At 35.3% G+C, this 15,074-nt stretch overlaps 1 protein-coding gene across 2 annotated transcripts; it reads left to right on the top strand.

Moving 5' to 3' along the window:
- The first annotated feature begins 269 nt into the window (after positions 1 to 269).
- Positions 270 to 9,810, top strand: LOC129870059 (uncharacterized). Of its 2 annotated transcripts, none has more exons than XM_055944640.1 (5): positions 270 to 625; positions 2,018 to 2,119; positions 2,918 to 3,059; positions 3,191 to 3,237; positions 9,322 to 9,810. In XM_055944640.1, exons 1-5 carry the CDS (start codon positions 539 to 541, stop codon positions 9,355 to 9,357), a joined length of 414 nt encoding a protein of 137 aa, XP_055800615.1. In that variant the 5' UTR covers positions 270 to 538; the 3' UTR covers positions 9,358 to 9,810. The 2 variants fall into 2 exon arrangements, with proteins under 2 accessions (XP_055800615.1, XP_055800614.1); XM_055944639.1 differs by having other exon boundaries at positions 9,407 to 9,810.
- Positions 9,811 to 15,074: the final 5,264 nt, after the last annotated feature.

The following is a 15,074-nucleotide window of genomic DNA, read 5'->3' on the forward strand; positions in this document are numbered from 1 at the left end:
GCCAATTTTGAGAGAAATAGTGAAAGAGAAAATCAAGGGCGAGAGAGAAATTTATGGAAGAATAACGAAAATATTTAATTTAATTTAATCAATTTGCTATATATAATTAAAATAATTATGTTGCTATGTAGTAAATATTTTCTAAATATGGAACATTTAGGTGATTTTTCCTTATAAACATATGGGCCACAAAAAGCCCAAAAACACCGTGTAGCTGAAACCATGAACCGATATCCGCACCGAGACTGAAAACAGTCGAAATAAAATCCATCCGTCGGGTCCGCAATTTCCCAAATTCTTGTCTTTTTCTTCCTGGAAAAGATCTCTTATAATTGTGTGTTTTGATAACCCTTTCATCCCAAAGTCCACCCCTTTTTCATCCACCCTACACCAAAACCTATAAAAGTTTCCCCATGATCTTCCTTTATATGTTCCAAGTACTCTCTCTTTGCTACCAATAAGTCTGTTGAAATTGTTTTTTTTCCCCCTAAACTGGGCTTTTCCCAACCTTTTGATTTTGAACCCAAAAAGTAAAAGAATGGGAAAAAATCAAGCTTACAAAGCTATGCAGCGAGCTAGGCTGGGTTCTAGCTCAGGCGGACCTGATGAAGTTGATGATGGAATGGTTCGTCCCTTTTCACACTATTCGCTAATTATTCTATTTGAGTTAAGTCGTTCTTTTTTTGTTTTAAACTTATATTTGGTTGTAAAATAGGAAATTGTTTGTCCATTTGGGAATGTGTGTGCTTTTTTATTTTCTTAATAGTTGTTTTTCATTTGATAAATTTTAGTTCTGCTTTTGCCCATGGTTATTCTTTTATGACATTTTCTAGATTTTATGTTATCTTTTTTGTTCCAAAGTGTACTTGGTGGTTAATTGGGTAAAATTATCTGCTTCAAGTTAATTGGTGTGGCAGAAAACGTTCTCTGTAGGACATGTATTTGGTGGAAAATATTTTACTTTGGAAAATCATTTTCTATTTCCAGTGTTTGGTTGGTTTAGAAGTTGTTTACATATGTTAAACATACCATTTGTAGGATAGTCTTTTGAAAATAGTTTTGGAAATGAAGGTTGATGACAATGTTTTAGTGTTGATTGGAGTAAGTGATTTGGAGAAAGAGTTCGGATACTTGTATAGGAAAACTACTTCTGCCAATAAGTGCCAATAAGTGCGGAGAACATTTTCTCTATTTTGGTAAAAAAAAAAAAATTTACTTGGAGAGAGCATCTTCTCCAGTTCATGATAACCAAACATTGATAATGTGAGGAAACAACCATATCGAACAATCTCTAAGTGAAAAATATAAGTGAAAGTCTTTGATCAAGCTTCATGATGGTAAAAGATCAGAAAAATAATTATTTCATTGACTGCTTAAGAGAATTAATAGTGTTAACTCTAATTCTGTTAGTTTGTGTTTGTGGTGCTTAGTTTTTTCTTCAACTTTTTTCTTACACCTTGTTTGGATGGTTGTTACCCATTGTATTGTATTGTATTGTTAGTTTAAATGCAATGTTTGTTTTGATTGTTATTTAAATTCTATTGTATCGTATTGTTTAAATCCATCGTTAGGTAACTACGAAAAGATCCATTTTATGTAACGACAGATTTGGTGTGTTCGCGTCGTTACCTTAATATTTTCTTCTCATTTTGTCTTTATTTATTATTTAATAATTATATTTCATCTTTTATCCTACCTTTTCATAGTAACTCTACCTGTACCCTACTTTTCTTGTAAGCTTTATCATTGGAATCATAGATGTGTGACATTATGTACCGACGGAGAACAGTACAATCTATCCAAATACTGTATACATTAAAACAATACAGTATGATACAATACAACACAACACAATACAATACGATACAATACATTATGAAATAATATGTAACAACCATCCAAACAAAGTGTTAGAGTTGATATAATTGAGCTAACTTTTTCTATTTAGTACATTGGAGTAGCCGAGAATTGTCTTTTTCCTTGTTTCTTGTGCTTCGTCTGATGAGGACTGTCGCAGGTGGATGGTTCTTTTCATACACCAGAGTGGCATGCGGCTCGTTTGGCAAGTCTCAAAACTTCTCATACAGTTACCTGGGAAGAGTTCAAACAGAAACAGAAGGTAATACACTCAACCACCTTGATGGTCATAGGAGGGTGTACATAATGTTGGTTTGCATTTCCCAGGTTTCGCTTACTTGGACTGCATGATTTCATTCTTGAACAGTTTGTTTCTTCCTAAAGCTAAAGAAAATGTTGGTTGTTGTAGTTGTTACATTGAATTACAGTTAAATAAGAAAACATGGTTGAATTTGTTTCATGAACACAATTGTGATTGGCTTAAATGATTGTAGAGCTGTGTGAAGGTAGAATGACAACACTTAAGAAGTGAACCTTGGAGAATGGTAGGAAAAGAGGAACTAAGTATGTTTGGTTATGGTATATAATACTTGATATTTTTACAAACACCACTGGCCCTGCATAAAGAGGAACAATTCTAAGATGCGATTGATTTAGATGGCCTTGCTTTTGTCACTAGGTGGTTTAGTACAACTAGCAAGTAATTGCATAAAATTTTTCTGCTAGGATTTGAACATCAGACTCGAGGGTTTGTACCCACTAAATTGACCATTGGACGACACCCTAGGATCCTATTCTTTAGCTGTTACTAGCAACCTGGTCGTTGGAGAAGTTCTGCATTTTGTGAATTACTTAATTTTTCCCCAAACATTCAAAGCTCCCTTTTCTTTTTTGGGGTTGAGGGATACTAAGTTTGGACTATCAATTATAATTGGCTCTTGTGTGAATCCACTTAGATCATACAATTGCCTGTTACTATTGTTTCCTGATATTCAAGTTTTCTTTCTTCCCGCTCCGTGTTTTATTTTTGAGATGCATAATACTAATGATACTCTTTTAGGAAGAAGAAGTGAGAAAAGGAGAGCTAGAAGCAGACAAAGATAAAATGATGAGGGAATACAGGGCTCAGCTAGATGCTGAAAGGGCCAGTAAGCTCTCTCAGGGAAGGAATCATTCCAGCAGTAAACACAGTCGCAAAAAGGGTAAAATGTTCTGAATTTGCTGAATGCAGTCAATTCTTCTAGTTCTTTTAGTTATTTTATATCTTAGTGTGTGTCAAATTTCTAGTTGACTTAGATCAGTTCTTTCTTGATGGTGAAATGCATTCTTGCAGATAAGAAGGACAAAGATACAAAGAAACAGAGAAGCAAAAAGAGAAAGGTGAAGATTTTTTTCAATCTAGACTCTTCTTTTTCGTTGCTTGTGAGAATGAAAAAAGTTTACTACAATCTTCGTTGGATTATGCATGGTTGTCTTTTTATACTATGAAACAAACATCAATGCTTAAGGAGTCTTGAATTCTATTGGTTTTGCTATCCTAAACTTGCAAGTTTCTAGCTAACCTGAATTGTCTTGCTTGACACCGTATAGGCAGGCATAAATAATGAAATCAAATGCTATTTTGGGATCAAAACTTATTCTGAAATTATTCTAACAGAAAAATAATTTATGTAACTTCCACATTACCAGTTTCAAAAAAATAAGTTTATGTAACTGAAAACAGCGGAACCCCTAGTAAAATAAGTACAAATACCCACTTGTATATTCAGTAAGAATCAGTTGATCCCATTTTTGGTTGAGTAGGGGTTCCGCTAGTGTTAGATTTGAACTCTTTAATAAAGGGTTTGTGGGTGGGGGCATTGGTGGGGTCTTTTACTTCCATGTTATGGCCAGGTCCTCCTGCTAGTCTCGAACTTTGTAGTAGCACCTTTTCGTTTTCACCAAGCCCTTTAACTTAAGTATACTGTAGCCAATGAAGACCAAAAGAGTAAGAAAAATAAAGATTTGTCTTCTTAATTATCAAAAAATAAAGATTTGTCTTCTTTCCTCATTGCTTTTGTTTGTTGCAGAATGAATCCATGAGAAGACTTACTAATGAGATTTAAAGGATTCTTGAGTCTGCCTATTGTCATGTTAACTTGATCAGTGTTCATGTTATAAGAATATCCAATATTTACTACTGTAATTAGTATAATTGCTTACAATTCCACCTATATATGGCGTGATGAAATTTCAAAGTGATAGATTGAATGTTGAATTGGTCCCGTTTGATAAGGGAGTATTTTACACCCAAGGGTGTGTCCTATTGGTCAATGAAGTGAGTTGAGAATCATGAGGTCTTTTAGGTTTAGAACCCAGTAGAGGCAAAACCACTAGGTGATTCTTCTCAATCTCTTAGCCTTGGTGGAAAGAGTTAGCTGATACCTGTTGTGGGTGGGAGGTGACATGTATCCCGTGGAATTAATCGAGGTGCGCACAAGTTGACCGGATTTCACGGCTGTAAAAACAGAGAGAGTACTTCTCGCGGTTAACCCCTCTTCTTCCGACCAAACTGTTGGGAGTTTGTGTCAACATCGGGGAAGTGGGGAAACAAAACTTTTGGCTACTTGGCCCTAAGGGAGGGGGTTTGGGGTTTACAAAATCACCCGAAAAAATGAGTTGGCCCTGATGTCTTGATTGTTATTTCTCGTCTTAAAGTTACTGACTATGTTGTAGTAACACAACATATCGGAAGAAAGGATGTGATAATAAGACAAGGTAATTATTAGATGATCTTGGAATGAAAGAAATATCAAAAACATTAAGAACCTGAAAAGAATAAAATAATTAAAATAAATTAACTTATATTTGAGTATACGAGATAAAAACTGACACATGGTAATCTTCAAATTCACAATTGAGAGCTTCATATGTACTTCAATAAGCGTCTGAATGGGTAATTGGTTGACCAAAAATTTGAACTTATTAAATCTGTTAGCTATCAGTTATCAAGATGACCCAATTTTAATTTATATGCCTGTCAAATGTTGAATACGCTATGTGACTTACTGAATTTCCATGAAAAATAACTTAGCAATTGACAAATAGTCTATATACTCTTTTCTCGCGTTGAATCATGAATGTAAACTAAAAAAAAATGTTCTTAGAAGGAATGAAGTTCTCCCTTGCACAAGGGAAGCAAAAGGAGGGAATTCTCAAAAGTGGAACATATATACAGCACCTAGCAACCCCAATTTTGAGTTAACCAAAATTCTAAACCTTCCCATAAAACCACAACAGCCTTCAAAGAGCGAAACAGAAGATAAGGTTAAACACCACTATGAGGGACAGCAATCTTCTACGATCTTTCTCAAATCTCAATTATTTTTTAGATTTCAATCTTTCTAGTTCTTGCTAATTTCCTTTAGCACTATACCTTTGATTTAGGTTTATATCTAACAAATAGTATACTATTTAATAGACAAGTATACTGTTGATTTAGGTTTATATTTAACATAGAAAACTATCAAGTATACCAGTAAACCATTGATTTTGGTTTACAATTGATAAATAGTATACAATTGGGGAACTTGGAATTTGCAACAAACTTTCAAGGAAGAGCTATCTCAAGTAAAGAATTTGTGGGTGAAACATTTCTAGTGAACTAAATGCGAGAAACATACGTTACCAGTTTCAAAAAAAAAAATGCGAGAAGCATATGAACTTGATCACCCCTTCTTGCTCTGCGTGATAACGAGGAGGAGCGCTTCTGAGCAAAAGTAAAGACCCCCTCCGCGACAGAGTGCAAAGAACCTGGGGAGGTTAAGTATTGGATGTGATTTTTTTTTTACTTATAAAAAAGTAATTTGTTTTAACAAAGCTGTATAGAGTGTTATGAATGTGGTACCAGATGTAATTTTCCAAAAGGTGTGGTAATTTTATAATAAAGAAAAAAGGAAAAAGGAATAGAGTATCAGATTGTAGTTCTAATTTTTTTTAACTATGTCTTAAGTTGTACAAAATATATCGGATATATTACGGACGAACAAGTATTCCAACTGGTAATCCTTCCATTTTTTTAGTTCTGCATGTTTTCTTCTAACATTACTATTCTGTAGTACTGTATCTCCCTGTTCCTTGGCAGCTACTGATGCCGTCTTCATGCTACTGTTGTTGTCTAAAGATAGTTGGAAAGTTCATGTAGAAGGTTATCACCATATAATCCTTCATTCCAGAAACCAACTGTGGTGCCCTTTTACGCCTTAAACGTGACATCCCTATAGAAGCTCTCCCATCATTACGTTGTGCTTTTCATAGGGATACATAGAGACAGAGCAAAGATTTGAAGTTTATGGGTTCAGGATTCTAATCCCTTTATGTTACTGGGTTCTAAATTATTAGTTTGTACATATGCAATGGACTTAGTAATACAAATACGAAGTTTGGACCAAAGTTACTGTTTTCGGCTGGACACGTAAAGTACACACTAGCTCCGCCCATGGGGATACACCATTCATTCATATGATCAATCCTCCACCGCCCTATGTTTCATGTTTGTTGACAATAATCTTTCTCCAAAATGCTTGATCCTACATGCTGTACCTCCAGATCCATTTGCTTAGTAAGACACTATTGAATAGCCTCGAGTCTTTTGTCTCTTGAACCCGTCACCTTCATAGGAGCAGTGACTAATTTCAATTGCCAAATTAAACTCTTTTATTTACCCTTTTAAGTTCCATAAAAAGTTTCTTTCCAATTGCTTTAACTTTTCTGCTATGTTCGTCGGCACATTAAATACATAATAGGTCAAAATTTTGGACAAAGTGTTCTAAGGAAGTGTCTCCCTCCCCTTTTGATATGTTTTTCTCTTACTATTCCGTTAACCTCTTTTCCTCTTTCTCCATCACTGCATTCCTTGCCTCTCTTCGTGTCTTGCACCCATGATAATAAACCAAATAAGTAGTCAGAAGGGATCCATTGTACACCTGAGAACGCTTGCTAAAGTTATGTTTTTCACCTCTTTTACTGTTATGATCTCACAATTCTTGAGGTTCATCTCCAAACTAGCATTGCTTGGAACCATAATAATAGATCTTTGATTGTTGAACTGATCAACCTCTGCATCACATAGCAGAAGTATATCATCTGCAAACAACAATGAGAAATTTGTTTACTGTCCTTCCTTTCCTTGACTGTGTATCCCCTCACATAACGTTCAATTACTACTTCATTCATCATCATGATAAGAGAGCTCCCATCAGTAATATGAACAACCTAGAGAATAAAGGATCTCCATGTTATGAAACTTTGAACTTTTGAAGAAATCTGTGGGATTTCGTTGAACAAAGCTGAGAACTTGACCATGGATATGCAAAATTGAATGCACGGTCTTCATTTGTCCCCGAAGCCAATTTTTTCATTACGCAGCCAAGAAACTCCATTTTGACATGGTCTATGCCTTATTTAAATTCAGCGTGCAAAGTCCTGCTTCCTATTTTCCGTTCTTGAGTTCACTAGTATATTTGCAATCAAAAAAACATCCAGTCTTTTTTCCTTCTAAGCATCTGTGTCATTGACATGGTTCTGTCGAAGACCTTAAGTTAAAAGAAAAACACTTGTAGCTCTGAAACTTGATATTGTTTGCTCTGTGCAATAATTGCAATTAAAGAAGAATTTTTATTCTTTTCAAATTTTCTTGTAGAATGCGGTGTCTTATTGCACGCATGATGTCTTCTTTAATTAGTCTCTAACATGGACAAAGAACTTGTGAAGCCATCAAGGCCTGGTACTTTTCCCTTCGTCCTCTGCATAGCTGCTAATTGCCATCGATACTTCCTCCTCCCCGAACTTTATCGGGGGCACTCTCTTATTTTCCCCCATGTTACTAAACTTCACTCCCAATTTTGGCCGCCTCTCCAATTCCTTATGCCATTGCATATGGAAGCCCTTGATGGCCCTTTTATTTACTCTTTTTTCTCGTACTTTGTTTGTCCACCTCAATTATGTCCAAAAATATTTCTTCTCTTAGCTTTAGTTAATCAGTGGAAAGTTAATGTGGCAGACATAGTCACCTTTTTTAGCCACAACACCATTAATTTTGATCTCTTGGCCCATTGTCATATTTGCTAACTCCTCCTTCACCTTTTCATTTTCTCATGCTTGTTTAAATCCATCTCACCTATTTCATTGCTAAATCTCACAGCTTGTTCGCTAGATCCCTCAGCTTTATTTCTACCCTCCGAAACACTTTATTATTTCATCTCCTGTCATTTCTAACAGATTCAACTTCCTGCAAAAGAGTAGTATGGGTGTCCATGGACTTGATCAACTTCTCCACCAATTCCCTACTAGTTCCCCTTAGTTGCGTGCCTTCTACCACATTTTCAGATCTGAAAAGGTTTTTGACTTCTTCCATCATACTACCATCTAGCAAGATGGGTATATGGTTTAATGTGAGCCAGGGAAGAGAAATCTGGATGCCCTAAGGAAATGTCTCCTCCCACTGTCTAGATAAGAAATTTGTCAAATTTCTGCAATATCCTGCCTGCTTTCACATTGGAATTCCCGAAGATTTTTCTGGACCCAAGAATCTTCATCCCAGCTCATCTATGATAAATTCCTTTCTTTTCCCTCTTGTCAAGCATTTTTTTATTTCCCTGTTTCGGCCCTGTCTCTTCCCTTTCATCCACTATCTTACTAATATCCATTTCGCCCTCTGCACAGCATCCCCCTCTCGCAACTATTCATTACTTTTTTTTTTTTAAAAAAAGGAGCTAAACCAGCCATGAGGCCAATTAAGATCAAAATAAGAGGTTCATCCAGGCCCAAAACAAAAATAACAACAAAATAACAAAAAATTAAACTAAAAAAAATAGGAAACAAGAAGGATCTGGAAATCCTTCAGTCCTCAAACTCAGACTGTCTCTTCATTTCAAACTTGTTCTGCATGTAACTGATACAGCTGCCCGTCGTTTTTTCCATCTGAAATTCATTTTGCTTTAAGGTACCTTTACGACCAGTAAGAATGCATTGAACAGACTATTTGTACTAGTAGATAAGTAGAAATAGAGAGGACCTTCATTCAGAACTAAATTTTGGATTTTTGAGTGTTTGTTTTTCCTTTCTTGAAAGTTCTGCGTGAGACAGATATTTATCTTTCCAGTATGCTTCTAATTGAAGGAAATGACAGTTGTATTTTCCATTTTTTATAGCCTCACAAGTAATGACCTTCAAGAATTACAAAGGAAAAATTAAATATTATGCATAGGGTACCTAGGCCAGAAAGATTCTTAGTCTAAAACTCTTGTAGATATTAGTACAAGAAATTAAACAGAATGTATTATTCCACAGTAGGTATCGCAAAACGTCTACTGTGCTTTTAGTTTGTAGAGACTATTGTTTGTTAGAGAGAATGCAATAACTTTTTCCTTAATTACTCGTACATGTTCTGTTAAGAATTTATTAGTTGTTTCTATGGACTGTCAGTTCATATTTGAAGATCTTCAGAATGGACTTGTGTGATTGAGTACTACATTTGAATGACACATATATATTACCTAAACTGATTCAGCGTTCAAGGAGATACTCTGATTCCAGCTCTTCAAGCTCATCGTCTGAATCTTCAAGTTCTGACGATGAAGATAGAGAATCCAGAAAATCAAGATCCAAGTCTAAGAGAAGGAAGAAAGAAAAGAAGCGCCAGTCGAGGTCGAGGTTGAAGCAGTCTACAAGCGATGATGAAGCTAATGGTCCTTTGCCACTTTCTAGATTCTTTGGCAGCATAAAAAGCTAATGCCTCATTTGACATGTAATTCTACTTTTTCTTCTTCTGATGATGATGATATTGGATGTGATGGATCCTTTTTATTTATTACAGTATTATAATGTAATCAAGGATCATTGGTTCGTCAATGAGGGTTTTGTATCCTGGTTTTAAATGAAATTCTACGTCTAGTGAAAACAATTGGTTTCACATGTTGCAAAGCCCCCACACTCTTATTTCCAACCAAACGAATTTTTTGGGAAGACTCTTTTCTATTCGGAGACTCATAATGAAGTGGAAGAAGGATCATCATATCTCAGCGTTTAGTGAAACGACAAGAAAAATTTTACAACTATATCAACAAAATTGTCAAACATTAAGTCTCATGTAGGAAGGATTCTGCCTTCGAGGTAACTGTAATTATTATGCATTCGTCAATCCATAATTTTATAGAAGAATTTTGGTAGTATTTGCAGAAATATATAATTAAGGTAAAGTAATACAATGTGAACTAGGTAAAGAAGCACATTGGAGTACAATCACTTTTGGGATTGGTGGGAAGAAAGGGTTGGGCTGCTTATACATTTATTTATCATTTAAACACGTGTGTGATCGTAATCCATACTGATGTAGTCGCAGCGTGGTTGATGTGGCAAAAGAGCGTTCAAATCCCACTTATAAAGCTCGTGGATACCATTATTTGATTAAGAAAACCCAACCATCACCCCAAGTTCCCCTTTTTAAATTTAAAATTCCGTATTTTACGTCAAATCAATAGATGTAATTTTTTTTTTGAGAAAAGGTCCCCTCCTTCAATATCATGATTGAGTCGATCAGGCCAGATCATGAGTGAATGATGCATAAAATGTGAACGTGCTCGTATACTAACTTTTAGTATTTAAGCTTAATTAATGAACATACATTCTCACTTCATAAATTAGTTAACTATAATAATTTTACATAGTTTGATTTAAACACTCAATACGAATAAATATTTATGTTCGTAAATGGGCAAATAATTATCGAAACAACAAATATAGGTTTTTCACAAAATCAAAAAAGGAGATGGTAGTTTACTATAGTCTATGCTAAGTGCATAACACAGGAGAGATAAAGAGTTGTGAAACTCTAGTACATATTACTATGAACATACAATCCCCTATATAGTAGGAGGGGCCTTCAATATCATATTGTCTCAATAAGAGAATATAGGTGGCATATCAATGACTCATCAGGGAAATGACTGACTTTCCTCATTTTATCAACGATTGTGTTCTAACAAAACTGAAGTTTACAAGTAGGCAATTGAAGATATGGATTAGACCAAAATCAATCAATGGGCAATCTTGGCCCTATTAAAAATATCAATGAAGATCCAAATTAAAAAGTAAAAAACATTCATAGTTGCAGTAATATTGATTATTTATTCGACGTTAAAGATATTTGAAACTTTATCTCCAGTGACACTTTTTTAGTTAGTGACAAAAATGAAGATAATTATTTAAAGACATGAATTAAAATAAAGGATTGAAACACAATGCAACAAGTGTGCCACAATGTATAAGAAGGGAAATCAGGTACTGTTTACTTCTAGTGAATAAAATGTTCCAACAACTAGAACCTGATTTTTTGAAGAAAATGACATGAGGAAATCTACAAAGAAGATATGATGACTCCTACGAAAAATCAACCATAACATCTTTAGAGTCCAAAAACCGAGTTATTGTTGTGGGTCATTGTCACGTTTCAACCTTGGGGGGACCGACACTCGATATCTTAACTTATCCGAGCGAATCACTCGGATGACATGAACTTGTGACCTGTGAAATAGGGTGGGATAGATTCTTAAGATAAGCCTTTTGAAGACAATTCTATTCATAAAATATTAGTCCATAAAAAAACGAAAAGGGTCAAAAATGCCTTTAAATTATTTGAAATGAACAAAAATGACATCCGTTTATAGTTTGGCCCAAAAATGTTGTTTATACTTTGGTCCAAAAATGTCCTTATTACTATTTAATGGGGCAAAAACTATAACGATAAAAAATAATTATAATAAAATAAAAATATATTTTTAATTTTTTTCTAATTGAAGTAGAATAAACATTTGCTAATATATATTTTTAATTTTTTTCTAATTGAAGTAGAATAAACATTTGCTAATAAAAGAAATATTATTAGGAAAAAAATATGTTCAAAAAGAAAATAAATAATATATTTATTTGAAAAAGGGTATTTTTGACCCATTAAATAACAATAACGACATTTTTGGATCAAAGTATTGACGACAAGACATTTTTGAACCAAACTATAAATAAATGATATTTTTATTCATTTCAGATTGTTTAAGGACATTTTTAACCATTTTTTTCATTAATAAAATGAGAGTTTGCAAAATGTAATGACGCTAAGAAGACTCTCTACCTAACCCCACCTAAAAGCTAGGCTATGGCCACTGGTCAGCCGGCTCTAGCTGACCAGACCTATGCTATAACATTTTCAGATCAATTTTCTACTCTATACCATCCTCATATATGCACACTAAATCTACACTATTACTCCTATCAATTCTATTTCATCTCACATGAACATAAATCAGGTTACATTAAAAATAAATCAATGTCACCCCAATTCAACAAAGGACTTTGCCCTCCTCTAAATCTTGCACAACAATTCAGGCTGGTTCTAACAATAATATGATGGTAGAGTCATCATCAATCCTCTTTAGAAAATCAATAATGATTAATGGAAAATCATAAAAGCGGAAGTCTGCAAAAAGGATGAAATTGAAAATTTAAAGTATGTCATTAACGGTAAATTCTCATATGTATTGCCATCTCTTAGGGAATTATAAAAGATAATACCATTGCAATGTTCGTATTACGGTCGAGGAGGTTAAGGGTGTTGTTCGTAGGTTGCGTTGGGGAAGAGCGATCGGACTTGATAAGATTCCTGGGGAATTTTGGAAGAGTGCGAGCTCGGTAGGTTTGGAGTGGCTGACTAGGTTATTTAATGTCATCTTTAAAACGACAACGATGCCCGAAGAATGAAGGTCGAGCGTAATGATTCCCCTATAAAAAAACAAGGGGGATATCCAGAGCTGCAACAACTATAGAGGTATCAAGCTTCTAAGCTATACTATGAAAGTGTGGGAAAGAGTGGTGGAGATGAGGGTGAGGAGAGGCGTGTCTATTTCATAGAACCAGTTCGGATTTATGCCGGGACGCTCCATTAGCCATCTTATGAGGAGACCGGTGGAGCAGTATAGGGAGAGGAATAAAGACTTGCATATGGTATTTATCGATCTAGAAAAGGCTTACGATAAAGTTTCACGAGAGATACTATGGAGATGTCTGGAGGCTAAAGGTGTACCTGTGGCGTACATTAGGGTGATCAAGGACATGTATGAAGGTGCTAAAACCAGGGTAAGGACAGTAGGAGGGGACTCAAAGCACTTTCTAGTCGGGATGGAGTTGCATCAAGAATCAGCTCTCAGCCCATTTTTATTTGCCTTGGTGATGGATAGATTGACGTGACAAATTCAAGGTGAGGTGCCATGGTGTATGCTTTTCGGGATGACATAGTACTGATAAATGAGACTCGTAGTGGAGTTAATGCTAAGCTGGAGGATTGGAGATATACCTTGGAGTCTAAAGAGGTTAAGCTGAGTAGGACCAAGACAGAGTATTTAAAGTGCAAGTTCAGTGAGACACCTCAGGAGGTTGGTGCGGAAGTTAGGCTTGGTGATCAGGTCATCCAAAACAAAAGTAGTTTCAAGTACCTTGGGTCTATCATGCAAAGCAGTGGGGAGATTGACGATGATGTCACACACCGTATTGGGGCAGGGTGGATGAAATAGAGACCCGCTTATGGTGTGCTATGTGACAAGAAGGTTCCACCACAACTTAAAGGCAAGTTCTACAAAGTGGTGGTTAAACCGGCTATGTTATATGAGGCGGAGTGTTGGCCAATTAAGGTCTCTCACGTTCAAAAGATGAAAGTTGCCAAAATGAGAATGTTGAGATGGATGTGTGGGCATACCAGGAGTGACAGGATTAGAAATGAGGCTATTCGGGACAAGGTAGGAGTGTCCTCGGTGGAAGACAAGATGTGAAAAATACGACTGAGATGGTTTGGGCATGTGAAGATGAGAGACACAGATGCCCCTGTACGGAAGTGTGAGAGGTTGGCCATGGATAATTTTAGGAGAGGTAGGGGTAGGCCGAAGAAATATTGGGGAGAGGTGATTAGACAAGACATGGTGCAGTTACAGGTTACCGAGGACATGACCATAGATAGGAGGGTGTAGAGGACCCATATTAGGGTAGAATGCTAGTACATAGTCTCATTATTTCTCCTTATTAGTAGGCGCATTAGCGCACTATAATTTCTTGTGCTCTGATTTCTGTTATTATCTATCACTTTCTGTACTTTGATTACTCTATCTTATTTCTGTCGCTCTCGTTATTTGCTTTCTCATATATGCATTATCTAACCTCTTTTTATGCTTTTATGCTTTTATTGAGCTGAAGGTCTTTCGGAAACAGCCGTCCTACCTTGGTAGAAGTAAGGTCTGCGTACACTTTACCCTCCCCAGACCCCACGTTGTGGAATTTCACTGGGTTATTGTTGTTGTTGTAATACCATTGCAATGTGGTGCAAAAGGAAAATGCAAAGTAGATTTTTATAACATACATGTACTAATTAGATGTGCAACCATGGAGGATTTCATTACAATCATGTCAAGGAATTCTTATTATTTAAAAGTCAGAGATGAGGTGTTATATTTAATTTAATGAGACCTATGATGTACGATTCAAAATTCAAAATAATTTTACATAATTTGATATAACACTCAACACGAGTAAATATTTATCCTTTCATTACTATTTTTTCCTGAGTTCGTGATAATATGGGCAAATAACTGTCAAAACAACAAAAATAGGTTTGTCACAGAATCGAAAAAGGAAGTGGTAGTTTACTATAGTCTATGCAAGTGCATAACACGGGAGAGATTAGAGTTGTGAAACTCTATTGAACAAATTGTTGGAGCAAAATACATTTTAGTAGTAAATAATAATATTAATTTGTATGAGTTAGTGGTAGAATGTGGCAATAAGTTCCTTTGTAATTCCTATAATCTCTAACTCTTTATTTGCCCATTATTCTACCTCATTATGCCTTGTAACTCATGTAACATTCAAGGCATGATTCTTCCATTCATTTACCTATATTATTATCCACTTTATTTCTATTCAAGACAATGAAGAATTCTTCACCTATAAATAGTGGTGTTTCCTCTTTGTGAAGGAGATAAAAAAAAGATGAGATGAAATATGTTAAGTGTGAAAATATTGTAGTGTGTAGTAGTGAAAGAGAGAGTTGAGACAAGAAAATATTTAAGTCTTCAACTATATTCACTATACAAAAGAGAGTAATTATATGTTGAAGGAAGGTGTTATTTTTGTGGAGCTTT

The sequence above is a fragment of the Solanum dulcamara genome, chromosome 10 (assembly GCF_947179165.1).
Source record: "Solanum dulcamara chromosome 10, daSolDulc1.2, whole genome shotgun sequence".
Classification (NCBI taxonomy): domain Eukaryota; kingdom Viridiplantae; phylum Streptophyta; class Magnoliopsida; order Solanales; family Solanaceae; genus Solanum; species Solanum dulcamara.